The sequence below is a fragment of the Corvus hawaiiensis genome, chromosome 2, assembly GCF_020740725.1.
Source record: "Corvus hawaiiensis isolate bCorHaw1 chromosome 2, bCorHaw1.pri.cur, whole genome shotgun sequence".
NCBI lineage: Eukaryota > Metazoa > Chordata > Aves > Passeriformes > Corvidae > Corvus > Corvus hawaiiensis.
In genome coordinates, this window is record NC_063214.1 from 5,558,235 (window position 1) to 5,585,520 (window position 27,286).

At 46.1% G+C, this 27,286-nt stretch overlaps 1 protein-coding gene across 3 annotated transcripts; it reads left to right on the forward strand.

Moving 5' to 3' along the window:
• The first annotated feature begins 3,264 nt into the window (after window positions 1–3,264).
• LOC125321409 (T-lymphocyte activation antigen CD80-like) lies at window positions 3,265–27,111 on the forward strand. Of its 3 annotated transcripts, none has more exons than XM_048294208.1 (7): window positions 3,265–3,350; window positions 3,494–3,598; window positions 16,079–16,402; window positions 17,805–18,086; window positions 20,075–20,200; window positions 23,031–23,157; window positions 24,608–27,111. In XM_048294208.1, the coding sequence occupies exons 2-6, from the start codon at window positions 3,511–3,513 to the stop codon at window positions 23,135–23,137; spliced, it is 927 nt and encodes a 308-aa protein (XP_048150165.1). In that variant the 5' UTR covers window positions 3,265–3,350; window positions 3,494–3,510; the 3' UTR covers window positions 23,138–23,157; window positions 24,608–27,111. The 3 variants fall into 3 exon arrangements, with proteins under 3 accessions (XP_048150165.1, XP_048150166.1, XP_048150164.1); XM_048294209.1 differs by having other exon boundaries at window positions 23,031–23,154; window positions 24,600–27,111; XM_048294207.1 differs by having other exon boundaries at window positions 23,031–23,154.
• The last annotated feature ends 175 nt before the right edge of the window (window positions 27,112–27,286 follow it).

Sequence of the window (27,286 nt, forward strand, 5' to 3'; positions counted from 1 at the left end):
GATATGAGTCTCCATCCCTAGAGGTATTTAAAAGACGTAGATGTGGTGCTTAGGGACATGGGTTAGTGGTGGACTAAACCCAGCAGTGCTGTTTTAACAGTTGGACTCAATGATCTTAAAGGTCTTTTCCAACCTAATGCTGTGATTCCATAAAAAAAAAATCCCTAAAAATTTTACTCTGCTTTACAATGGGATCATTTTTCTGACAAAGACATTTTTAGGGCACTTGCAGAACTGTTTTTTGGTGATGTACACCTCTGGCAACATATCTTGGGTAATTCCCACTAAACCTGGACATTTTGGTATTAAAAGTGTGCTTTTAGTTCAGGTTAGCACAGATTGGAAAGCCTGTTTGCCTTGAAAACAGTGAAAGGTATCCCAGTCCTGTAGGAGGGAATGTGGTTATGAATCCTCATTGGAGAGTAGGTGCTGTGTTTTGGATTCCAGTATTTACCCAGTTCTGGCCTTTCTGATATTTCTCTGAGATGTCGATTGAGAAAGAGAGGGAGGTTGGGATTTTTGTATGTTCTTACCAATCAATAAATGTTCAAAGTAGTGGCGTTTGACTGCACTGGAAGTGCATTTCTGCAGAGGTGGAAAAAATTGGTGATGTCAGTGGGTCTACAGGAGAGCGCTAGCAGCAATGTATTTGAAAAGACTTCCCTTTGAGTGCAAAGGATTTCTACCACAAGTGCTGATTACTGGAATTAATTTCCCCTACACAGCACATATGCTGCAAAATTTCACTTGTCTTTTCTGCTTTTTCCTTAATGGTTTTCTATGAAAGCAATGGAAAAATGTAGTGTGTGTGATGCTCTCACATCTTCCTCTTTTCTGCAGTAAATGTTTTTAGCAGAATTGAACCACCCTTTCTTATTAAATCTTAGCTTCTCGTTTCAAGTTGCAATACTTCTACCTATTTAAAGCTGTTTCTGGGGCACATATAGGTGAAATGCTGAAGGCCTAATCAAGTGCAGAAGAAGCTTATTTTTATGGGGATTTTCACTGTGAACTGGTGGGCTTATATTACCCACTGCAGTGCTCAAAAAAAGCAGTGTCTTCTGTACTGTGACTTCAATATGTACGAGTCCTTTAACTTTGTTAACATCCTAAAGGTGCATAATACCTCTTTCCTTGAACTGATGGATTCCAAGAATCAAGGATATGATATGTGCTTAGGGAAGCTTTAAGTGATGGAAAAATTATGACTTCTGCCTCTGATCAAAGCACAACTGCAAAGCACTTGGCTGCTCCCCTCTCTCTGTTATTGCAGTCTCCTTGCAATCAGGGAGATCTCCGAAGGAGAAGGAACCAAGAACTGTAATACCTAGGAAAAGAGAAGGAGCTCTGAGTGAGAATAGCATCCTTGAGTTCAGCTGTCTATCTAAAATTTAGGCAGCCTTAACTGGTCCAGGGTCTTCTGTGTGTGATGAGGGGTTGTGGTACTTCCTTACTACAGTCTGGCAGATGATGAGCTCAATTATTTTCCCTGGGACTGCTCATCCAAAAGCAGGGTTAAGTCCTGAGGAAGAAATGCAGACATAAATGTAACAGGCTGGAGTTTCCTTCCAGTTGTAGTATGCTAATGGCAGAAATATATATTAATAAAAGCTTGAATTTAAAATGAAAGCGATTTAAAATTATAAACTGTACAGCTGTAGCGGGGTTGCCAGTAACTCTGTAATGATAAAGACTCCTGATTAGACTACCAGGAGAAAGTTTGTTCCATCTGACTCACAGAGAGGCAGTCCTGCCCCAGAGCTGGGGCTGTGACTTGGGGAAGCAATGTATGGCTGGCTATATTAACGATACTTTCTTCTTCTCTGAGCACCATGAAGACACTTCTGTGTGAACACATGGTGCTACTGTCATCTGCATTTGCAAACCATGCTGGTAGAGAATGCATGGACAGAGTACAAATGTACAGGATTTAGATCAGAGCTCAAACCACAAAACACAGGCACTCAAAACCCTGCAATGGAGAAAGTCCCAGCCTGACTCAATAACAGACTCCTCTCAGCCATTTCATATACAATGATTTTCTCTCTGCAGAAATGTTATAACCTGTGTTGGATTTCTCTACAGAATACCATCTTTTTAATTATGTCAAAATAAAATTCTGATTTGTAATTCAACCCAGTCCATCTAATCTAGCTAATTCAAGGAACCTGTACTGAAGAAAAGCTGGAGCAATGTAGTGGCAAATCATTTCTGATAAAAAGGATGCATTTCATTTAAATCAAAGTAATTTAAACCAGCAAACCGGAAATATGCATTTAAATAGATTATTTTACTCTTGATTTGTATTTGCACTTTTTTTTATCTCCTTGAAGAATACCAGGTTTTCAGTGGTGTGCAACCCTCTTGCTGGGATTATTACAGCAAAATACAACCCCTTACACTGTAACCTCTTACACTATGTCAGGGCTTGTTTTATTTTGGAGGAGGGTGTGCAGTACAAAGCTACATTACTTAGCATGCATTTACTCCCTCAGGCTCTTACTTACTAAGTGGTTTGTTTTTCTGCCCAGGATTTGCTCTGGACTGGCTTTGGTTGTTTGGGTTGGTGAGGGCTCTGCCCTTCCAGGCTTTAAAGCAGGGATGGTCCATGCCTCTCCCCTGCCCCATCCAGAGCTGGGGCTTGGGTGAGCAGTGGGTGCCTTCTGGAGCAGGCAGGACATGATGCTGGGGAGGCAACTGCTCTCTCCATTTCCACAGGGCTGGTGGATGCTCTCCAGTGACACCAGGACCATCCACATTTGGCCTTGCTGTCACATCCTGCTCCCTTGTCCAGGTGCTCAGCCACAACATCCATCACATGCAGCCTAAGCAATCCTTCTTAAATTTTCTTTGGAAAATCCATTTCTTGATGGATTCTGTCCAGCTGGGCCTGAAATGGTGGTACAGGCATTTGTTTTTATTTCAAACATAATTTTATACCGCTACTCCCGAAGTAGCATCAGGGTTTCACTTAGTTGCATTTTAACTGGCACAGCCCCCAGCACCGCCTGACACTTACATTCACAGGCAGGGCCCTTCGGCCTGAAACCCTCCTGGCTGAGGAACGCCCACAGCATCCCGAGGGATGAAGGCAGCCCCATGCCTCTTGGGGCGACGGGGGCGGCGGGCGCTGCATCCTGACCCACGCCCTGCGAGGAAGCCGTGGGCGGTGTGAGGTGACTTAGGAGGCTGAGCAGCCTCCCAGCACCAAGACTTCCCCCTGCGCCCTGCCAGGGAGAGTTTCAGCAGCCTGTGACAGCAGCCAGGCACCCATGGCCTGGCACTGAGCCCCCTGCCTCGTCCCTTGCCTCAGGGGTGGCCTCGGTGCCGCTCGACCAGGGAAACGGCAGGTACCAGGGGAGGAAGCGGGGCAGGCTGGCCTTGTGCTCGGGATTTTTGGTGGTGGCAGCAGGCAGGAAGGAGAGGGGCACGGAGCAGGGTGCTGTGACTCCTCAGGCACCGTTCCCTAAACCATATTCCCCTCTCCTCCCAGCCAGGAGCTACAGGAAGATGATGTGCCTGCCCGTCTCCCCACCGGCGCCGGCGTTGAGGACGTGGCTGAGGCTCGGGCTCTTCGTGCTGCTCTGCCTTGGGATAGGTAAGCAGGACTGCCTGGAGTGTGGCCGTGGGAAGGGGTTGGGTCCCAGCAGCAGCACCCATGTGATGGTCAGCAGGGATGGTGGCCCTCAGGACCCACCTGGTGCCTCCTGCCAGGGCTGAGCCCAGGTCAGGGTTTGGGGTGGCTGGCACTGCACTGGGGAGCCCTGAGCTCTCAGCGTTCCAGGTCCATTGCACCAGGCTGCTGGCTCCCAGAGGGGCATGGTGATCTCCCATCCCAGCCAGGGGGAGAGAAATGAGGGTGTTTTTGGTCACCTGATGTCTGTGGGGAGCATGTGGCGCAGCCCCTTGGGCTTCGGTTTCAGCGGCGGGGGTTTCTGCAGCTTCTGCAGCTTTTTGGATGGTTAGAAGTGGGTGCATGGTGGGAAAGACAGGGAAAGGTGGTAGCTTGGAGTGCTCTGCACCTCCTGGGCAGCTCAGCACAGAGCAGAGTGGGTTCTTTCTCCACCAACACAAATCCCTGTTGAAGTCCTGCCTGGGCTGTCCCCTGTCCTTTTCCGGGGACTTGCCACAAAGCTCACACAGATCGCTCCTCACTTCAAGAGGCTTGAGATGAGGCTTACATCTTCTCAGATGTGTGAAGTGTTAACCTGGAAACCACACAAAATTCACTTCTGAGCTGGAGTTGGTCGTGGATGCAAAATAAGTTGTGCTTATTGTCAATTTTAGTGTTTCATTGCAGCTAATGATACTCTAGAGCAAACCTGGGCTGAACTGAGGCTTTCGTTAAAAATCAAGTGATGCAAAATTAGGAGCTTTTCATGCTGCTGTTGTGAAACTGGGAGATATTTGATGCCGGGTTTCATTTTGAGTTTCAGTCTCAGAATTTTAAAACAAAACTTGGAGAATTTAGGAGGGAATTAATCACAGAGCTCACTTGTAAAGAAAGCAACAACCTCAAATGTCGCTCTGGGATTTCTGCTCTTCCTCTTCCCTTCAGTCCTTCCCCTCCCTCTGTGCTTGCGAAGCATTTGTCAAGCACAGATGTAATTTGCCTGTATTTGCATCAGGCAAACAATCTATCATGAGCAGAACTGTTTCTCTCTCAGTACTTTAAGAGCTTGTGGTATGTTAATAGTGTAATTACGAGCATATGGTAACTCGCCAGTCATGTAATTTCTGTGAAAAGGATTCTGGTTCCTTGGCTAAAGGATGTATAGCTGGATGTATAGTTTGATGCATGCTAATATCCACTACTAGAAATAGGAGCTTGGTAATAGAAAACTAAGTGTTCCTATATTTGTACTTTTGGGGCATAATTTTTGGATGCTTCTCATGCAAAACGTTTGTGAAAGTCCCAGTGCCTCAGAAGCAGGGGCTTGGCAGACTGATAAGAGCAGGACAGCTGATGCACTTATTTCTCTCTCTGTGTGCACTCACACACACTCTGAACCATTTCTCTCTGAAGATCAGCATTCCTACATTAGAGCTCCTTGAACATACGTGGTGCAGTACCCACAAAGGACTGCATTTTAAAAGCTTTACTGGTGCTCTTGGGTGATGTCTTCTCAAGGCTGCCCACAGGGACCACTAGGACTGAGTTCTGACCTAGTTGTGGCAAAATAGTGGAGCCCTGGGTGTCTGCCATCCCCCTGTCAGTGACCTCCCACACAGTACTGAGCGAGTCACCACAGCTGGCCTTTACAGGGTCGACCCCACGTGGGACTGCTCATGACCACATCAAGGCACAGTCAGGGCTGGCTGTCCTTGGGTTAGCCCAGGTGTCCTGATGCTGGCACACCTCACTGATGTAGCACTCCAAAAAGTCAGGTAACATTCTAGGATGGAAACAGGTGCCCTCTGTAAAGCCCATGTGAGTGAAAGAGTAACAGAGGGAATGTCAGGCTGAATTTTCACATCATAGTAGTGGAAGGCATTAATGGGGAACTTAATTAAAAGGGATGGTTTGAAGGTTGTATTTCATAGGAAATTCATCTATGTGCAAGCTACGTAGATCCATTTATTTTCCTTTGAATTGAATTTTGTTACTCTGACGTTCACCTGAGGTGCCCCACTGAAATGCCAGTGTAATTTAGAGCTGCTTCTGGGATGTCATCTGCTGCTGGAGACACTGATGTCCACGAACAACACCCTGTTATCTCAGCACAAAGTGGCAGAAGAACCTTGGTTACACAACAACCATGTTTTTTATTTATGATCTGAATGCACTGCTGGTATCCCCGTGGGCTTGGTTTTGTCCTGCCATTGCACCTTCACACCTACCTACAAACTGTAGGATGTTCTCAGTCCCGGCTTGTTATACTAGAAAAATATAGCTTGAAGTCCCTCAGTGTGACCTTTCCCTGCCCTGTGTGCAAACAAAGCATAGACACTGACTGCAGGGACCCGGCAAGCCTGGCTTTGTGTCCATGGAGTATTTTTAAATTTCCCTGGAGTCTTTTCTTCCAGCTGGGGACCACTTAGCTCTTGGTTTCTTCCCAGGGGTGAAATTTTCTGGGACGTTTTGAGGAAAATTCCCTACAGCTTTTCTAAGTTACTGGAGAGTTGGGAAGGGAGGGGGAATATCCATTTCTGTGAGCAAGCACTGGCTCACAAGTAACTCACTCTGGGAATCCCCTTCCCTAGTGTTACTCCCAACAAAGAGCTCAGAACTGGGTTTCAGAAAGGGACAACAAGGGCTGAGAAAGATTCCCTGTTTTGTGGCCACCCCTAAATATTGAAGTGTCTAGCAATGAACTTTAGGTGCTTGGTGTCTAATTTCTGTGCCAGCTCTGGTACGGGTTGTGCTGGGGCAGATTTCATGGCGGAGATGGCAGAAATTTTTCTTTACGTACCGGATTTGCCCACTCGATCACTGGATGCAAATTCAGTTTCTGACTTATTCCTCTTAGTGCCTTCAGCTGTTGTTTTAATCTCTTTTTTCAGATGAGTTTCTGTCTCCTTCTGCTCCAGACATGCCAGGGAAAAAAAGTCTTTATTTAAAAGCAAGGGCAGCGGAACTAAGGAACTCCTTTTTCTGTCTGTCAGTCTATCCAGAGTGAAACCTGCTGTAAGAGCTTGTCTGGAGAAACAGAAAACCAGCTAAAGCCTACTGCTTTTTCTTATAGACTCTTTTATTTCTTCTGTTGTTTGTTTTTTAAATGAAAGAATTCTTGAGGAAAAAAACTCACAGAAAATTAAACTTACTCAAGCTACATTTTTACACACAAAATACAGTTAAAAGCCTAATTACCAAGTTTGTTAAGGCTGTGGGTCAAATGTTCCTTTCACCCACATCATTTCCTTTTTCCAGTTAGATCACAATGAACCCAGATAGCTCCAGTGACTTCGTGTTGCTCTGACAGCAACAGCTTTTTTTGCATTTCTTGGATCACTGAGACATTTGTATCCTTTTTGCAGTGTGCACGTTGGGCATTCCTGCATTTAAGCATGCAATGTTCGAGGTGGATGCTTTTACTAATTGGGGTAGATAACCAGCAGAAATTATGCCCTCACACCTTTCCTGCTCATCGCTTAATTCTGAGTTCCAAGTGTGGTTTAATGGGGGTAATTAATCTGACATAAATGACTGATGTTATCCCTCTGCCTCTCTTGTGGTGAGTTAGTTTTGTCAGAGCCAGTTTGTTTTTACACTGATGCCGTGCACCCCGGAGCGGGACGGATGCAGGCAGGCATCACAGTTGAGGGGTACAAACAGGTCATTGCCACCAAAAGATGCAATCCTGCTCCTCTCTGGCTATGTTATCCTTCTCTTCTTTGCACATGTCTGATCCTTGGATGATCTACTTCACCTTCCAGCTTAGCAGGAAGTTTCCTTTTTTTCTTTTTTTTTTAGGCTGGTGTATTGAACCACGCTCTGGAGAGCCCTGCAAGGGGGATTGGAAGGGAAAGGGGAGCTAGATCCGCTCTACTTCTGTGGGGGAGGCATGAGATCAGTGAATTTGTTGTCTGGCTGCATCCCAAGGTTGTGCCAGGCTGGGGGAGAATTTCCACAGTCAGAGAAATTCTCATAGAAGTATAGAGTTTGTGTTGGAAGGGATCTTAAAGGTCATTTTGTTCTAACCTTCCTGCCATGGACACTTTCACTAGACCAGGTTGCTCAGAGACCTATCCCAACTGGCCTTGAACACCTTCAGGGCTGCGACATCCACAACTTCTTTGGGCAACCTGTGCCAGCACCTCACCCCCCTCACAGTAAATAATTTTCTTCCTAATATCTGATCTAAACCTTCCCTCCTTGAGCTTGAGGCCATTCTCCCTTGTCCTATTGCTACATGCCCTTGTGAAAAGTCCCTCTCCAGCCTTCCTTCAGGCTCGTTTTAAGCACTGGAAGGCTGCTCTAAGGTCTCCCTGCTACCTTCTCTTCTCCAGGCTGAAGGCTTCTCCTTCCTTTTAAACATGTGTTTCCCAGTATAAATGCTGTGCACTTGTGGATGTGGTATCTTTCCTAGGGTGGCAAGGCAGGTGTGCTGGACGCAGTGAAGTCTGTTCACTTGGCAGAAGGAGGTCAGTTTTGTTTTAAAATAGATTAACTTTATGTTTAATTGTAGCTATTCTGTCCCTTTGGAGGGGCATCACCACTGGGAGTCTCGGGAGTTCATTTGAGAATACGTAAATCTTTCCCAACTCGGAAGTGCCACAGGCTTTGCTTCTGCTTTTTCGCTGTTATGCTTTTAAAATATCATTGGTCCCAGGGGACTCTCTGACTGAAAAGAAAGTGCTGAGTGATGGCTAATGGTGACATTTCTACCTATCCTGCACTCAAAGGACATCCACCTTTTTGGCGAGCTCCAATTTCCTCCATATCACATCAAAAAAGTTGTTAGAAAAGAGGATTGAAGGAAGTCTCTCTGCACACCGCTGCTCTCGGCTTAGCAGCTACCCTCTGGTGCCGTTTTAAATGCCCTGCAGACAAGGATTTGATCCCTGTGCCGGGGGAAGTGCTTCAGAGAGAACAGAGCACGCTGTCAGACACTGGTTCCTAAAAGCAGAGAGAGCCCCTTCCCTGCGCCGCCCTGCCCTCAATCCTCCCGGATGGTGCCTCCAGCAGCACCTGCCCGAGCCTCTCATTTCACTCCCTCCACAGCTTCTGTAGCTTACAGACCCCTCCGGACTGCTCTGGTCTCGTTTCCTGAGTGTCCTCCAGTTAATTGCCATTCTCCACTGCGCTTGTATCTGGGGCTGTGTAATCTCTCCTCCAGCCAGTCCTCCAGCTGCGGGGTGACTGTCAGGGCTGTCTGCAGAGCATCCGTGAGTCGGTGCCTGAGCACAGACCAGTTTTTCTAACAAGGTAATGGCTGGCAGCCCTGCAGCGCTGTTAGCTGCGCTGGTGAGTGTTGCTATGGCTGTGGGCAAGAACTTCAGCAGCAAAAAAAAAAAAATATATATATATAAATTTGTAATTTTTCGACTTTGAAGTGGGCTTATGTGAGAGGTATCATGCTTGGTTTTCCTAATTACTGGGCACTTTCACCTTTTATCAGTCTCAAGAGAGGGCTGGCTGCTTGGGGAGCATGTGGGACAGAGATTTAGTAAGCACTGAAGAAAACTACAGCCTTAAGCAGTGGGGAGGACCTCAATTTCAGAAACTGTGCTGTGAGGACAGCAGCATGCATGGCAGTGGTATTGGAGGAATTAGGAAAATTATCTGAGAACATCTTCAGCTGGGAGATAAATATAGAGGAAGTACAAAGTGAGCCTGTCAGCAAGAGACAGTCTGCAGGGGAAAAAATTAACAAATTTATTTTTGTCTGACTTTGTGACAAATCTCCCCCACAAGCCCATCTTACACAAATGCCACATCTAGTTTCTGCCCCCAAACTGGGAAATCGAAAGAGTGCTGAGCAAGATACAGGAATTTAATCTCTAAAGGAACTAAAATATGCAAATCTTCTCCGGACATCCAGATTTAGTCCTCCCTCCCCCTTTTTTTATTCTAGCAGGGTCACATTCCACAGGCTGGGAATGGAGAAAGGGAGAAGGTTCAGAAGGACTCTTCCTTTTGCTCCTTTCTCCAAGTCAAAGACGTCCCCACGGCTGTATGTCCCTGCTGGTTTGCAGCACGGGAGATAAGGGAGGTCTCCATCCTCTCCTCCCTGAGCAGCTCCCATGTGGAGCACTCTGCAGCGGGGGAAAAGATTTAAACACGGTCTAGTCCCCATCCACAAATACCTCTGGTTCCATATCCAGCTCCTTGCTTGGATCTGACCTCCTGCCTGGTGCCAAGATGAGAAAATTGCAGGTGACTTTTGCAGAGTTGCGATTTAACTCATGTAACAAACTCAGCAGACTGAACATAACCCGGGCAGCGGACTTGTCCCAGGGTGACTCAGAAAGCAGGAGATCCTTATCTCCACAAGTATCGAAACTTGATCTGGAGCAAGAGGTGCCAGCTAGTTGGAGCTGCCCCAGCGCTGCAGCGAGCCCATCTACCAAAGTATTTCAGATTCCCGTTTGTCTTCTCAGATGCTAATTGCAGATCGTGCTCTGCACGGTGGTTTTCACAGCCACTTCATGGCTTCAAGGATTTCTTCACTAAAGGTGAACATGTGCAAACACACACAAAATAAATCAGCATTAAAATGGAATGAAGGCTGCTGATGGAGTGGGACACCAAAACACCCTGGGAGTGTTATAATAATTGCCAAATCAACAGTATAGAGCTGGGCAAACCAAGGTGACTTTTGTTTAGGAGGGATGTGGCAGCATGAAGATGGGTAGCACTTAGAACCATGTAAGGGGTGCCATGCCCTTGCTATGCTGCCCCAAGCTGGGCACCCCGAGGTTACAGCACAGAAGCAAGCAGGGATGAACTTTTAGAGAAACCTGTTCAGACCATTTCCCTACCTCAGACCTGCCCTGACATCATCATACACTAGGATTAATCCTGTCACAGGGAACTGAGTGGAATCACTGCTGAATGAAGTGCATTGCTGGTTTTATTTGGGACACCTTCTTTTCTGCTCCCCTCTCTAACCACATTTGGGATGAAGAAGGGAACTTGGCCTGCACAAAACATCTGGGTCTGCGGCTGCTTTGCTTTCCCAACGAAGCCTAGAGAAGCAGCAGGCCCATGGTTTGAGATCTAAGGTTGAGCTTGGGGTTGCGTAAGGGGAAAGGGCCACTCCTCCTTTTTAGGTCTGCCAAGACCTCTCTGCATGCCTGAACTTGCTGTGAAAAAGGAGCCTCAGAGGCTTGTCAGGCCTGGGTTAATCTTGAAGTAAAGAAATTCAGCCAAATTAAATTTAATAAAGAAATAGATTTTATTCCACGGCACTTTATTTATAACAATCTGCAATCACAGACTCTGTGAAAACAACAGCCAGCAGGGCCTTATAGCACCCACTTTTCTCTCTTTCATGCCATCTTTCTTAGTGCACAGGGTCTTACAGCGAAACACAGAGAAAGGCAGAGGTTTTATGTTCTTCTGAACCAATGTCTCCACACAGAGGTTATCTGGGCATCTAACAGAATCTTTCTGTCATCAGTGTATTCACAGGAGTCACTGATTTAAATACAAAGCATGTCATGTATTCCCATGTAGCACAGGATGTCTGCTGAATTTTGACTCCATGGAAAGCCTGGGGAGAATCTCATTCCTCATTGGTAAAATCACCTGTTATAAAGAAAAGATCAAGGAGGAGTGTCTAGTCTTTGAAAGATTCAGCTTTTCAAAATGTCTTGATTTTTCTGATGGTCTGTTTTGCTTGGAAATCCCTGTAAAATACTGCATTGCCCCCAAAGGATAAATCATGCGAATTTGGGGTGTGTGCTATTCACAGAGAGGTCTGAGCTGCAGAATTACCTGCAGAGTAGGAATCCCAGGTGCATAGTCCTAGGCAGAGTCAGTGATGTCATTAATTGATGAGTAGAGATACCAGCTGCTGTTGCAAAGATAAATAGGGAACCAGAAGGAAAAAAAGCAAAGCAAGGCTCAGAAGGGCAGAGAAATGGGGAACACAGGGGAAAGAGAATGGCTTTGGAACTTCTGTTCACCAGGATTTATCAGGAGGTTTCCAACAGTTTGATGCTGCTTCTCCAGAGCATTGCTGGGTCTTTAGCTGCCTTTTATTGTCAAATGTCTCTGCAAGACTTCAGTGCCAGAGGAAATCTGCTCTCAGGTGCTGTCTGACCGCATGTGCGGTCAGGATAACAAAGCTCTCTGTGGCTGGGGAATTTCTGAGTCAAGGCTTGGGCAAAGAGTGCAGGAAACAGGGATACAGGCTCAACAGCTCTCCTGACTCTTGGAGCAAAAACAGTTCTCCTCTATACTCACCTTTCTGTTCCAGTTAGCCCTGTATGGGGAATCTGCAGCACAGGCATGGTTTGAATGAAGCAAGCTTTTCTGCCCAGGGAAGAGAAAGTCAGCCCTTCCAGCAGTTCAGCATTGCCACATGCCATGGGCTTCCAGTGGCAGAGTGATGTGTGTGCGCAGCAAGAGAGTGAGTGGGCTTCAGAGGGGTAGGAAGAGGAGGGATCTTTTTCTAGAAAAGTCATTAAAGATTATTTCCATGTTGAATACCTTCCCCACAGCCTGGCTGCAGAGAGCATTCAGCACAGAGATGGCACAGAACTGGGTTTTCATTTTTGCTTTGCAGTTCGCCTCTAAAGTGAAAGGGGACTTTTGTAGGGCTGAATGACTCTTCATGGACTTTGGTTCCTTCAGGCTTGCAGCATTCAGGTTGCAGTTTCAAGGGTGCAGAGCCTTTTAAGGGTAGACATGACATCAGCAGGAGTTTCCAGCCCCTGCACATGTACTCCTGAGAAGGTTTTTGTTCTTCTTTTGGTTGCAAAGGAGACTCTGAGGGGCAAGTAGGGAGAACCTCATGTAACTCATGATGTGATGTCACCCTGACATTTACTGTACGCCTACTCTTCCTCTATTGCTGCAAAGGAAAATAGAAAATGGTCTTTATCAATCCCAAAGTTTGACTGGATGTTTGTCTGGCTGCTCTTCTGAGTCTCTCCAACAATAGTAAGAGCTGCACTGTGAGAGCAAGCAAAGATGTGGTCAAAGATAAAAACACACATATATACAAATGCACACAGAGGTGCAGGAGAAAGAACTTCAAAAATCACAGCCTGAAGTGGGCTGCTTTTAAGGTGAACAGAAGGAAATGCTTTCTCACACAGCAGGTAATCAGACTGCACAAGTTGCCAGAGGATGTTGTGAAAGCCAAAAATATATGTGCATTCCTAAAAGGGCATTCCTTAAAGGGCAAGAACTCTTCCTGCAGGGTAGGTCTAGCAGTAGCATTTAAAAAGCTGATGTCAAGAAATCCCTGAATTTCAGGCTGCCAAAGGTTGGCAAGACAAGGCAGTTTTTCTCCTGTGTGGAAGAATTCGTTTTTCTCTCATTTTGCTACCGGTTGATGGCTGACAGGGGTCAGTGTGCTGAGCAGCTCCTGGTCTGCCCCAGTTTGGTTTCTCAGGATCTGCAATGCATTAGAAGGGGAAGTACAGGTAGTGGAGGGAAAAAATTGAAACTTTCCCTTTGGAAGACCAGTGGAGTGGAGGGAAACCAGTTAAATAAGAAGTTGCTCTTTTAATTACATATTCTATTTTACTTAATTAATATTAAAACATTCCGTAGTGTCACCAGGACCTCCACGGTATTTTTTGGTGTGTTTCCTACAGAATTAATGTAGTGTGTAAGTGGGACAGGGGTGGGTGTGCAGCAGGGGAGGGGAGTGAAATTTATTTCACAGAATCACAGAATTGTTTAGGTTGGAAAAGACCTTTATGATCATTGAGTCCAACCTTTAACTCAGCCCTGCCAAGTCCACCAACAAACCATGTCCCTAAGTGCCACATCTACATGTCTGTTAAATGTTCTGTCCCAGGCTTTGTGTCTGGGCTTTACTCCAGCAAGCAGCCCCAAGATCCAGCTGTGGCGGGGCACTGGCTGAGCCTCTGCTTGTCTCCCTCCAGCACTGGCAGCTGTAGGATTGTGATCGAGTCACCGGGCTGTGCCACAGGGGTCGTGCTGTGACAGCGGCCCCAGGGTCTGTGAGTCACCCCAGGGTCTGTGAGTCGCTGCTAAGCAAATGAGGCCTGGCAGGCAACCAGCTTGCGGCTGCCTTGGACACCGGCTGAATGGGAATGTCGCAGCCTGAGTGCTGCACTTTGCCTCTGGATAGCGTGGCTGCAGTTAGGCTGCGACTATCACGAGGCAGACGGCATCAGCCAGACTTCGCTGGGGGGGTGGCAGTTCTTAGGCTCAGCTTTGTGCGTTGCTCAGCTCACATTTCAGGCGGAGGCTTTGCACGTTGGCTCTCCCCTGCACCGATGGGTGATGCTGTGTTGTCCCCATCAGTGACACACCACCTGTCAGGATCTCCTGCTTCCTCTCTCAGGCATGTTTACTGAGATGTGTTCTGCAGAGAAAGAAGATGGAATCTGAATCTTTTCTGTCCTGAAGACAGCTATTTCTGTGGGGAAACACGAAAGGTGGAAAGGATTTTAGGTGTGAGAAATAAGAGCAGGCTTCAGAAAATAAAGCAAAAGGATTCACCTTTGTCTATGAAAACTAGAAGAAGATACAGTTATGAAGCACCAAGGACATTAAAACAATGGGTAGGGTTTATAGGTTTGGCCTAGATAGATTTTGGAGTTGCAAAAAAATATGCTTATCTTAGCAAGATAGGTAAGTTTAAGCCTTATAATGGGATACTGTATATTGTTATGTCAAGGCATAACAAGCCAGTATTGTATTCAACAGCTGTACGTGCGCTGTTATGAATGGGTTAAGACAGCTGTCTGTAACTTTTAGAAGCATGCTGATTGGATAAGAAGCTTTTGTCTTTGTCTTCGTGGACAAATAGGACAGGGAGCTCCAGGAGCCTTTTATTATTTTATTCTGTTATCAGTCTCACACACCGAGTGGAGACAGAGTTGGTACAAAGCTCGTGCTGCCAAGGACATCCAACAACTTCCTGATTGCAAAGCATTTTTAAAAGCTTCTTATCCAATCAGCATGCTTCTAAAAGTTACAGACAGCTGTCTTAACCCATTCATAACAGCGCACGTACAGCTGTTGAATACAATACTGGCTTGTTATGCCTTGACATAACAATATACAGTATCCCATTATAAGGCTTAAACTTACCTATCTTGCTAAGATAAGCATATTTTTTTGCAACTCCAAAATCTATCTAGGCCAAACCTATAAACCCTACCCATTGTTTTAATGTCCTTGGTGCTTCATAACTGTATCTTCTTCTAGTTTTCATAGACAAAGGTGAATCCTAAATCCTTTTGCTTTATTTTCTGAAGCCTGCTTTTATTTCTCACTCCTAAAATCCTTTCCACCTTTTGTGTTTCCCCACAATTTCCTTGTTTTTCTGCTCTCAGTCAGTGGAGTGTAACAGATTCATATCCCACTTCCACCACTGGAGATGAGTGCTGAGGCAGCGAGGCTGAGGCAAGCAGGACAGACAGAAAGCAACCTGATCTTCTGGACTAACAAAGCTGGGTGCACATCATCCCCAGGCTTGCACTAACTCAGGTGAAAGCCCAGCCATCTGCCCTGTGGTGCAGCACAGGGCTGTGTGTTCATGCTGGGTCACCTTTCAGCAGCAGCAGGAGCTCCTTGCTAGGCTGCTCCCTCAGATGTCAGGCCCTGTGAACCTTTACCCACTGGAAAGAGGAAGGAGTGGGAAAGCAAGGCTGATTGTGGGAGCAGGGTGCTTAGAAGGGGAATTACTGCTCACATGGTCAAAGTTGTACCTAATTTCACCCTGCAAGGGTCTCAGCTTATTGTTGTTGGCACATGGCTGTACTCCAGGTATGGGACTGGCACAGTCACTGGCCAGGAGTCAGGGAACACCTGTGCTGGGTTCCAAGTCATCCCAAGGCAGGCCCATGGGCTTTCACAAAGATAAATTTGTACTAGCTAAACTAGGCAAAGCTGTTCATTTGCTAATGCTGGAAGGCTGATGATAGTGTGGCTGCAACCTTTGTTCATCATTGTAGGGTTGATTCTAGTTTCTGGGATCTTTAAAGTTTTGTTGTTTTTTTTTTTCTTTTACAAAAAGTAACTTCCAAAAATCCCCCAGCCCCCCTGAACAAAAAGTCCACTGTGACCCTGTTAGGTATGCAGGGAACCCACCAGGGAATGACACAGATTTTCCAAACACTGGGCTCTGAAAAGGGAGAACAGAAGAGATAGCAGTTTGTGGATGTGTGTTTCTATCCCTGTTTTTATAGGGGCCAGCAAAATTTCCGTTCAGACAAGCAGCTCTCCTGCCTTTGCCTTCAGCAATCCATGCAGCAATCCTTGTGTGCCCGCTGGGCCGTGATCCTGAGTAGGAGTGGGGCACGATGTTCAAGGCAATGCCCAGGGAGGGCTCCCCTCAGTGCAGAGCTGAAGCTGTAAAACAGCTCGGTGGGTGATGAGGGATGTGAGCAGTCAGAGCCAAAAGGGGTGAGCTTTAGGCAAGAGACCTGGCACAAGGCTGTACCACTGACTCCCTGACTTCTGTTTATCCCTCACCTGCAGGCCAAGCACTGGAGAAGAAAGTAGTCAAAAGCAAAGTGGGGGAAAAGGTCAGCCTGCCATGTTGTCATGAAATCCCCATCTCAGAAAGCCTACACAAGTACCGGGTCTACTGGCAGAAGAACATTACAGACGTGGTGCTGGCCTACTCAGAGGGGAATATGATCTCCAGTCACAAGCGGTACCAGAACCGGACAGAGATGGACCCCTGGAACCTCACCCTGTGGATCTCCCCCATGGAGATCCTGGACAATGGCTCTTACCAGTGTGTAGTTCAGCGCAACTCCGTTGTCGTGTGTGACGAGTCCGTCATCCTCTTTGTCACAGGTAGGTGCATTGCCTCCTGACACCTGAGGCTCTCCCGTGCCAGCTTCTGGGGGTAAAGGACACTCTTCCAAGCTTATTCATCCTGTAGCAGATAGACTTCCACCAGGAGGGCTAAAAGAGTGCTGAAAGTTGTGTTAACTGCTTCCATTCCAGCAGCCTCCCTTCTTACCTTTCTGAAGCTACCCCAGGTACAGAAATTTCTTTCCTACCACCAGCTCAACCTTCTTCCCTTGCTGCCTTCCTCTTGTGAAAGGATCCCTCCTGGGGCTCTCCCCAGGTACCACAGCTGGTGGGTGCCTGAGGCAGCCCCTGCTGTCTTTGGGGCAAAGCAAGACCCAGCCCTTGGTACCTGTCAAGCATTCAAGCCAAAAGAGGAATGGTGTGGCCATGGCAGCATCCCAGCCCTGAATCCAACCCCCTGTGGGGCCCAGGCTCTGTGGGGCTGGCTGCACCGCAGCTCAATAGCCTAAGGTTGAATTCATCATGGAGCTTTGAGGCTTTTTACATTAAAGAAACCAAGTTCCTTTGCTCAAAATGAACCCGAATCTTCTCTTAGAGGCCACAAAATGTTCCATTGACATTTTCTATTTCCACTGGTATTTTTGTGGCAGTTGATCTCAACCAAAGACAGAGGTACTGGTGACATATATAAATATATACATGCATTTGAATACCTTTAACAGCAGAGAGTTACATGAATCTTCCAGACAAGTCAGTGAAGGAGCATTCCACATCTGGAAGGAGATTTGGCAACAACAAAAAATAGACAAGCTCCTGGGGTTTGGCCATTTCCTGCTGGTCTGAGGGCATTGTGGGCATATGTGCAAGGAGACAAATTTAGTGATCTTTCTGGGAACTGGTATGAAAAAAGGGAAGTGTACTGCCAGCACCCTTTTTTAACTGTGAGGGGTGAGGAGTTAACTGCATGAAAAACATAAAACTACGGATCTCTTTTCCTGTCCACAAATACTGCAGTTTCTTTCCAGCCAGAAATCCCCTTGCTGTCTTAACAGGCCAGCTGTAATAATTGTGGCAGACTTCTGCTCCCTTTGGTGAAGTGGGATCAAGCTATGTGCAGATCAGGAAAGGGAAATGCTGGAATCAGGTTGGGATGTCTGAAGGGATTTTCCAGACTGGATGGCAGTGTCATATTGCTCAGCTGACAGTAGGCCTGGAAGGAAAGCTGTGTCTCTCCTTGCTTGCCGCTGGTCAGCCACGCAGTGTTGAGCAAGCTTCTTTCGCTAGTGACTGGTTGCTTGGTATCCTAGACCATGGGCAGCAGAAACCATGGAAGACATGGTGAATGCCCTGTGGGGGAGTCTTTGCTTTGATCGTGGGAGATCGAGGACTGCCACCCTCGCAGTGGCCTGACAGAAAGGTAACCAAATCTCTCTTGCTCCAGCTGACTTCAGCAAGCCCAACATAACAGCAGAAGTGTCCGCTGATTCCTGCGAGTCAACTGAGATGGTGATAATATGTTCTTCTCACGGAGGTTTCCCCAAGCCCAGGATCTCTGGAGCTCTCGACAACATGTCCATGGAGTGGAATGCCACCTGGGTGTCCGAGTCCAGCTTCAGCCCATACAACGTCACTGGAAAGCTGGTGCTCAATGTGACCAAGGATGTCAACATCACTTGCTCCGTTGAATACAATGGCTTTGCAAAGTCCACCAGTTTGCTTCTGAGTATGTTTTATTAATGTTTTTTGTAACAAAGCCATTTTGTTTAATCTGCTGAGTTGCCTCTGAGAATGCAGTAGATTTTCTGCAGATGTTCATGCAAGGATCACCCAATGATCCTGCCTGTTAACTACACACCAAAATATTTTAAAGGCTGGAAGACAGCCGGGGTGGGAAGGGAGAGTTACAACAGTGACTGACAAGCAGAGGCAGCTGTCTTCATGCTGCTCTACTGCAGCTGGGCTGAGAGCTGAACTGGATCCTGCTGTGATCCAGTAATGTGACACTTGGTGGATCCCAGAGGCTGGGGCTGTCACCATCCAGTGCCCCTCTGTACCAACATGGCCTTGCTGCCAGCTGTGTGACACAGGCCTGGTATTTGAATGGACTTGAGAAGCGCGTGTGCTTTAAAAGCCACAGATTGCACTTTGAAAGAATTTCCTAATTTAACAAGCGTGTTTGTCCCTGCTTCGGTGAAAGAAACTGTCAGCTGGGGTCTAGACAAAATTCTGCTTTCAAATGTAACGTAGGGTTAACTTGTAGGAAAAGAATTCCATCACTGAGCATGGCTTAGAAGTGATGGCATAATAGATAAGTCTGTGCTTTGAAAAGCTTGAGGCACAAGTGGAAACAGCACGAGGGAAGGCAGCACATGACATTCCAGATGTTTTGCAGCAGAAGGGGATTTGCAAGAAAATTCGTAAAACCAAAAGGATTTTTTTTAATGTTGTTACCAAAAAAGTATTCTGAAATGTCTCTGGGTTTGATGTTTTTACTGTAGAGGTAAGGGCACCTTCAAGGGAAGATAGAGAAGCAGTATTTTTCCTAGGGAATTGTACCTTATTCATCAAGGTATCTTATTCATCTATCTCACTAAAATCAAAGGGGCTTGTGGGGAGAGGTGCCATTCAGCTTCAGAACAAACGCCAGGAACTAGTGCTTTATGAATATTGGCTATTGCTGGATGTAGAGCATAATGTCCCTAATGAAGGGAGAATAAGATTATGAATAGCTCACTACATAGAAAAAGAGAGCAACAAAAAAAACCAGTGATCAGAGGAGGGTGCAGTCAACAGTGACAGCCACAGCAGTCACAAAGCCCCCACTTTTTGCCTTTTAGGATGTGGAACCGCTCCCATTTTGGTATGGTGTAAACGATCCTCCAAACAAACCTTTCATGAACAGTGATTTTCAGACAGAATAGAGCCTCTGGTAAATGTATAAGGCAACCCCTACAGTGTGAGGGGAGGGCTGAACAGCAGATCAGGCTCCTAGTCTTAGGAGTGGAATGATGCTTACCTGTGCCAGATGCAGATGATGGAAGAACTGAAGGTCTGTGCACATAGGTCTGGAGACCTATGGACATGCAGGAAGTCCTGTCCTGTACAAGAATGGCCCCGGTATCTACTCTAAAATCCCAGTGGTAGAATAGGATTTTCCACCATCTCCAATGGTGAAAAGCCAAAGGCTTCAGACCCACTGAAACTGAACTCTGCCACAGCACTCTGTTCCTGCCATGCAGAAAAAAATTTCTATTCTAGCCTGTTAAATGCATCATTCTCCTTCACCTGTGAATCCAAAGGGGAAAAAAAATAGATATAAATCTGATGAAAACAGTAAGGAAAGCTGCAGAGTACCTCTGAGAACAGAAGCTTTCTAGCTGTGGACTCAGACTTTTCCACCAAGCCTAGGTCATTTCCCTGAAACAGCTTGTGTGTTTTTAAATATTTCCTGTCACAGCCCTATTCTGGACAAAGACCCAGCTTTTTACATTCCATGGATGTGTTAAAAATTTCAGCCCATAGCAAATGTGGGTGGATGGAAGAAATTTAGGTGCCAGGTTTGTTTGCTTGTTTATTGAGTAGGTCCATTTTCAGGCTGAATATCTGAGTTAGAATTTGGCCAGAAGCACTGAAATTTACATACCTGCCCTTACATGAAAATGCCGGTGTCTTATTGGGCCCTTTATTTATGTTTTATTTCTCCTGTTTCAGAAAAAACAAACGACTGCTTTGTTCCTCCTGTGCCTCCACCTTATAATGTCATTACTGCTTCAATTATCATCGTTATCACCTTCATTCTGGCTATCACCCTGGCAGCAAGATACCTCCCAAGGCATGGTAAGTGCAGCTTCTTTTTCAAGAAGGTGTCTCTTAGTGCTGGTGGAGTGTCTATGTAGGATACACATTAATAGAAACTTTACTGTCACACTAGGTATTTCTGTACCTTCTTCTCATTTTTCTCATTTCCTTTTTTTTTTTTTTTTCTTCAGCATCCACTGTCACAAAATCTAAGTCTAGCTCATGATTTTCCTACATTTTGTGTTCAGGCAACACTCGAGTTCAGGTTTGAAAGTGAAGAGGTGGTGGGGAGTTTTGACAGCAGATCAAAATATTTCCACAATCAGGGGTGATGAAGAGGTTCACAAAGGTTCCTTTTTATGTATTAAGATGCTTTAAGATGCTCTAAAATGCCAAGAATCTTGGTGATCATGATAGATATGGCTGAGCACTGAGAGTTTCAAAATTGGATCTCTCTCCACACCCTGACAATCTCTCAGAAAGTCACTGAGCCAAAGTAACAAAAATACATAGTGTTAGGGCCACAGGATGGACTTCAGCATAGCAATGTCCTACTTTTATGAGAACACCAACCAGGAGAGTTAGATTGTATGGCTAAAAATGGCACAGGTAAAATGTCTGGTCCCATCCTATGAAGTCTTCAGTAACTCCAGACAAGTCTCCAAGAGTTTTTCAATGGCAAAGGGGACTTCAAATATCTCAGGGTTAGCTGGCAGTGGAGTATTTTTTTTTTTCTTCAATAAAATCCTATCTGTTGGCTGTTGCTCCTAATCATGTCTAAGCTGACCTTGCCAGAAAGTCCCTGAAGATGTGGGCAGACATTTAATAGATTTATAAAGGCAGGTAGGATTGAAAGCCAACAGCAGTAGATGCCTTATCCACACCCTGTGAGCAGCTTTGCAGAGCAGGCCTGGAGAATGACAGCACGCCTTGCAAACACCTGAGGATAAAAAACACCCAGCTGAGACCTGTCAGGTCACTGGGGACGCCATGTCATGAGACAAGAATCCCACACTGAGGGCCCTATCTTCAGGCCACTTACACCATCTGGCCGTGGTGTAAGTGACCACTTGGGAAAGCTCATTTTCTGGGCAGCAAGGACTCAGTCCACTTACAGACACCTGTACGTTTGTCATGCTCATGTCTTCTAATAGCTCTACTTCAGACAAGTTCACTCCCAAGTCAGAGGTGTGGAGGTCTCATTACTATTTTTCTTTTCCCCTCCTCATCAACCACATCCCTTCAACGTGAACCATTGAGTCAAGCTGGGCTAATTTCCTTTTAGTATTTCATCACAAAGAAAGGAAGCTTCTGGGACGCGGTGACTCTTGGTCACCCCTGTGCCCTTATGACACCAGTGCCAGTTCTCCTCCCCTGCTGTTCCCTGGGGCTGTGTCAACAGGAAAGCAACAAGCAGGCTGAAACCAAGAAAATCACAGTTGATCACAGCCTGTGCTGTTAGCTGCATGTATAATGAACTTCTAATTATAGGAGAATATGAGCTGGAATCGGAAGATTTGGCTCTCAACAAATGTAGGCTGGAAATTAAAAGGTTCCTTGCCATTAAATTAGCAAGATTCCGGAGCACTCTGAGATAGCCTTTTATATAGGAACTGAATTGCTTTTAAAGCAAGTGTAAAAAGCATACCCATGTGGTAGAATGCAATCACCTGCAAACAGCATGGCACATGGCTGCATTAACTGGAATTTCCCTTTTAGTCCCACTTCCATAATATTCACGGGGAATAGATTTGCAAGTGTCAGGTGGTGCTATTTCGTTCAGCCACTTTCCAGACTAAGCATGGAAGAAACTGTAAAAGAAACTGTAAGAAGCGTAAGAAACTGAAGCCAGAGCTTCCATCCAACTTTCCGGTTTGTGTAGTCGTCCCATTTCAGTGCTGCTGTGCATGGCCACCTGTCTGGGAAGGGAAGTATCTGCCCTAAGAGTGCTTCCTGCCGGTGCTGCTGCAGGTCACCTTTCAAGAGCTCTCGTGGCACCTCAGAATAGGTCTGAGAGTACCTCTGTTGTTCTGGGCTATGGAAAGCTGAGTCATGAGTTGCTAAGAGTGGTTTCTGAGCTCGAAAAGCCATGCTTCAAAGAGCTGAAGTGTGGGAGGGAAGAATAGAAAGGCAGAGCAAAACAAAACGGAAGTAAGAGTTCTCAGATGCTTGTGATTGTTGTGGTGAGCAAAACAATCAGGTGCTTTGTTGAGGTTCACAACCGCCTACTCGGAGGAGCTCACGGCCTATTTTGCAGTAGTTTAAGAATGAAAACACAAAGCACCACGATTAGAAGTCAAAAATAACTTAGGATTCATGTTGCATAATTTTGCGAGCGCAATTGCACAAGATTCAACTTGAACTACTAAAATTCAGTCATGGATGGTGAGATATTAAAGGGATCTGCTTGATCTGAATTCCTCTTAAAGCACTGAAAGAGTTAGTTTGTTTTAACACCGGCATTCTTTCACTCAGTAGGTAAACTGCATTTAGTGGCATGTAACTTCCATCATTATTTCCCCTTCTGACCTTACCTCAGCATGTAGCAACCTGTTTTTGTGCCAGGCTGAGGTTCTAGCTCTGTGCTAAGGAGAGCTGTTTTATCCATACGACACTATATAGATAATATTTATTTGTAACAGAGCTTTCTATGAGATCAGACTTTGACCATATTCAGATGTACTGCAGGGGTGAATCCTGCCAAGTTAGAATGGAAGTCACTAGACCTAAAGGATCTCATTTTCTTTAATTTCTTTTCTCCTTTCTTCCCTCTCTCAGTTATACTCAACTTTGTTGAAGAAGACATTTGGATTCAGCATTTTTGTGTCTTCTGAGATTCTAAATACTAACATGGGATCTTTTTTTTCAGTTTGTTCTCACTGTTGTAAGGGCCAGAATTCGGTGGAAGAGGGTGTGAAAGACTCTATGAAGGCACGCTTGAGCGATAAAGGGACAGCTGAAACATCATCTGTATGACCAGATTGCATTTGCAGGTAGTTTTCTTTACTCTTATCCTGGCAAAACAGCTTCTCAAATACCATTAGAGGCTCGTGCAATGTTAGCTCAAAACACCACAGCTATCAGGATCTGCAGTGATCCCCTGCCATTTGCCCCTGTGCTCATTTTATGGGCTTTCCAACTAAACACTGGGCAGTCTTTTAGTGCCTGTCCTGTTGGGCTAATTTTTAAGTAACTCATCGCTACCACAGGTGCCACTTGTGGCTTCACCCCCTAGAGGTTCCGGCTGATTCCCTGTGAGCCATGTGCCTGATCTGATGCCTCAACATGGGAGCATCACTGATGATAGAAATTAAGGATTGACCGAATGGTGGTAAGGGAGGGGGGAACAAAAGAACAACTCCAGCTTTCCCAGTATGATCAGCCTTGCCAGTCCACTTCTGAGATACCTCCATTCCCTTCAGCAGCTGGAGGAATGGAGAAGGAAAAGTCTCCTCCCTCAAACTTGCCCAGAAGACACTCATATTTTAAAAGGAGTTACTTTTGAAAATGGTGTGTTACAAAAGATGGGCTGGGGAAGTCTGGCTTGCCACGGTTTTATGATTACAAAGGATTATATTTGCTTTGGTTTGAAAGCTCAGCAGTTTTCGGGGCTGTGTCCTCCAAAAAGACACTTAAGTGAGGAGACTTAAGGGAAGATTAGCAGCTAACTGGTCATATTCACATCATTATCCAGGTGACTGCATTTTCCCTCTCTCACCGCAGCATGCGGAATTGCCAGGGTAATGCCTGCGGAATTGCCAGGGTAATGCCGTAGAGCAACAGCTGTGGGGTCCTAGAAGTTGCGATTTTGTCACGTTGTGCACTGCAGAAATCTAAACGTTTAATAGTTTTGAGATGGAAAGGAGGGGAAACTCTCATTCAGGCCACTCGTCTCATTTCCAAACCTGACCACCCACTCATGTTTTCCTCTGGGGAAGGCCCTGTCTGGAACAGATACTAAAGCTTTGGTTAGAATGAATTTTGGGGAGTTTTGTGAAGGGAGTGGCAGGAGTTCACCTACAGAACAAACCCATTCTCTTTTGTTAGAGAGGTTTGCCAGGATTTTCCTCTAGGTGGCTGGTGTTTCCCGACTCCAGTGCCTGGGACAGCTTCTGTGTGTGGACTGGGATGGAAACTGTGCTTCCTTAGTGGCCGACTGCCATCTCGTGATGCACCGAGCCGTGTCCTACTGCTGCTTAAACAGGAAAGCACGTTCGTTAGTCATCCTCACTCCGTTCCCAAGGTTTTTGCAGGGAGCGCTGGGCCAGGCTGCAGCTCACTGACTGCACAGTCCGCTCAGAACAGCCCCGAGTTTAGGGAACAAGAGCCCTCTTGTGGAGGGCTCTCGCAGGTGATACCTGTTCGTCGGCTCTGCAGCATTACTGGGGTACATTTAAGGTGGGAGAAAACAAAAAATCAGTGAAATCTTTTCCTTGAGTCCCTCAGGTTCTTCATGCTGTGCACTCCGCACTGCAGACTCCACTGTTTGTTGTACAACAATGCTTGCTGCATGGACCCTTTGGCTCTCTGCAAGGGGGTGCCAGCAGGAGAAAACTCTGCTCACCACAGCTGACAACACAACCTCCTGTGAATGAATGCAAACCCCCACCCATGCCACGGAAGCTGTGGGGTGGCCTTGTTACATTGGGGTCGCTGGGATTCCAACTGGGAGGACCCTCCGTGTTCCTGCAGTGGGGCAGAAGAATGGCATCAATGGCACACCAGGTCAAGACTTCAGGCACCTCTGGCTTGATGCTGCCTCTGTGAGAATCAGGGGCCTGCAGAGCCCTAGCAGGGAGCCCATGCCCACCTACCCCTTCAGTAACACGGAGCTGCCCTTTGGGAGACCCCAGATCCCAACACGTAATCTTGTCAGTTTGTGCCTCCATGTTGCGACTGGGAGCAGCTAAAACTTCTTTTCTATTCAGCCTCACACAAGTATCTGTTCTTCGTGCTGGAGGACTTTGGATTTGAACTTGACCATTACAGATACACATCCCTTCTCTCCTAAAGACGCAATGATGGGACACATATTTCATGCAAAAAGCCACCTTGGAAGTGAGTCTGTATGCCTCATGCTTATTTGCAGCGCTACGAGACTTTTTAGGGAATGATAGACTCTGACAGCACCCCTAAGAGCTGATTAATATTGCTTATCTACAGCAGTGGCACAAGTTCTCATAACCATTTTCTCCTGGAAGCACAGCCTTGCCAACCCAGGCACTGAGGTACGGCTCCTCCATGCAGTTGCTGTGTGAGGGCACACAACCTGTGCACACACATGGCCAAGCTTCCATGTGCATTCCTTCCCACCCACACCTGTAAAGCCCCACTGGAACTTGTGTGTCAGTCAGAGGTTATCTCGTGTGTATCTGCTGTCATCAAATGTAACTCGGGCCTTGCTTCATAAACATGGGTCTGCTTCTGTGTGTACATCTGCCGTGGGATACTTGTTAGGGAAAGCTCTGCAGATTTTTGGGAGTCTCTCACAGCAACGTAAGGATATTTACTTTGCACTGAACATTGCTGCTTTCTGCCAGTGTTCTCTCTACCCAGCCAGGACTAGAAGGAATTTCCCTACAGGATGCTAACATTGGACAGGACTCATCTGATCAGGGTGACATTCTTGCCTACTGTGTAGGAAAAAAATATTTCTCATTTTGAGGGGAAAGGAGGAAAATGCCCCAACCCCCAACAAGCTTCCTAAGCAACTCTGCATGCTGACCTAGCTCCACCGTGCCCTGAGTTTGGCTGTTATGTTTTCCCTTTTGCTCTGCAAGCTGTACCCATTCCCTCACTGTTCTATCCACGTTATCAGGGCATACCAAAGCATCTGAAAGCACGATGCCCTCCTCTTTGTGGGATGTGTTGTTACTTGAGCTGCTTATCTTCCTAGGGCACAGCAAAGACATATTCCATCCATTTCACTTTTTTCCTAGTTGGTACATATTGAGAAACTGCTGGAGAAAATAGGAGGATTAAAAGTGGTTTATAGAATATTGAGCTCTGAGATTAAGTAAAAAATAAGACACTGCTACCTTTCTACTCCTGCAGAGTCACACTGTTCCATCATCTTTTTACTGCTTTCCCATTGTACCAAGCATAATGGGAACTTCAGAACATTCTTACAGAGGAGTTTTTGATAGAGAAAAGGAGGAAAGCTGGGGAATAAGGAAACAATTGCACTTGTGTGTGTTCTGGTTGCAAACAGAACACAGGTGTTTCCAAAAGGCAGCCTGACCCTACTGCAGGACTTGCATGAGTGATGTGTCTCACACTCTTCAGGTTTCCTGTTCTTTCAGCCTCTGCTTGCTCCTTCCAGCACAAACCACCAGCTTCTTGCAGGCTGACCACCCTCTTTTGGCATTCACTTCCAACTTTGCTCATTTCCAACACTATCCTTCCCTATAACCACACTGCAATTCCACCTTGCCAGCCACACCACAGCTCTGCCAGTTGTACCAGCATGTTTTCCCTCTCACTATCTATACCGTGCTCTGCTTCTGCTCCTGACTAGTGATTGTGCAGCCTCACCGAGAAGGGTTTGTCTTTTGCACTGTACCAAACCTTTCTACATCACCACAGACTCCAGTAACACTTTCAGTAACTAAAGGAAACCAAAAATTTCACTGACAAGTATGTCTAGCATCGGGGGGTTTTTATATGCTTGATGGGCAGGTTATTTTGTTAGTTTTTCCTTAAGCACTAACATTCTGGATCATGTTTTCTACTGCCTTATGCTGTATTCAGTGAATTGCACACAAATGGTTTCTGTGAGACCTTCTCAGCTTCATATCTGTGTCACTGTAGCAGGTGAGCTGCTCTGTTTACCATGGGTGTTTTGTATATTATGTTTTTTCCTGGGGTTCCTCCTTTAATTGTATTAAAAAATTAATTGTAAACTCCATTTCCTTTCCTTAGTAATAAAAGATGTCTGTCTATGTGCTGGAGAGTGGTAGAACCTCTCAGTTACTCACATTAGCCCCAGCCACCATTTCTCAGCATCCAGGTAAGTGATGCAGCTGTTGACAAAGCTGCACCAGGTACAGCTGGCATCAGGCCACAGTTCTGTTTGCTGTGCTGACAGCAATGACAAAATGACACTCAGGTAACCTCACTGTCAGT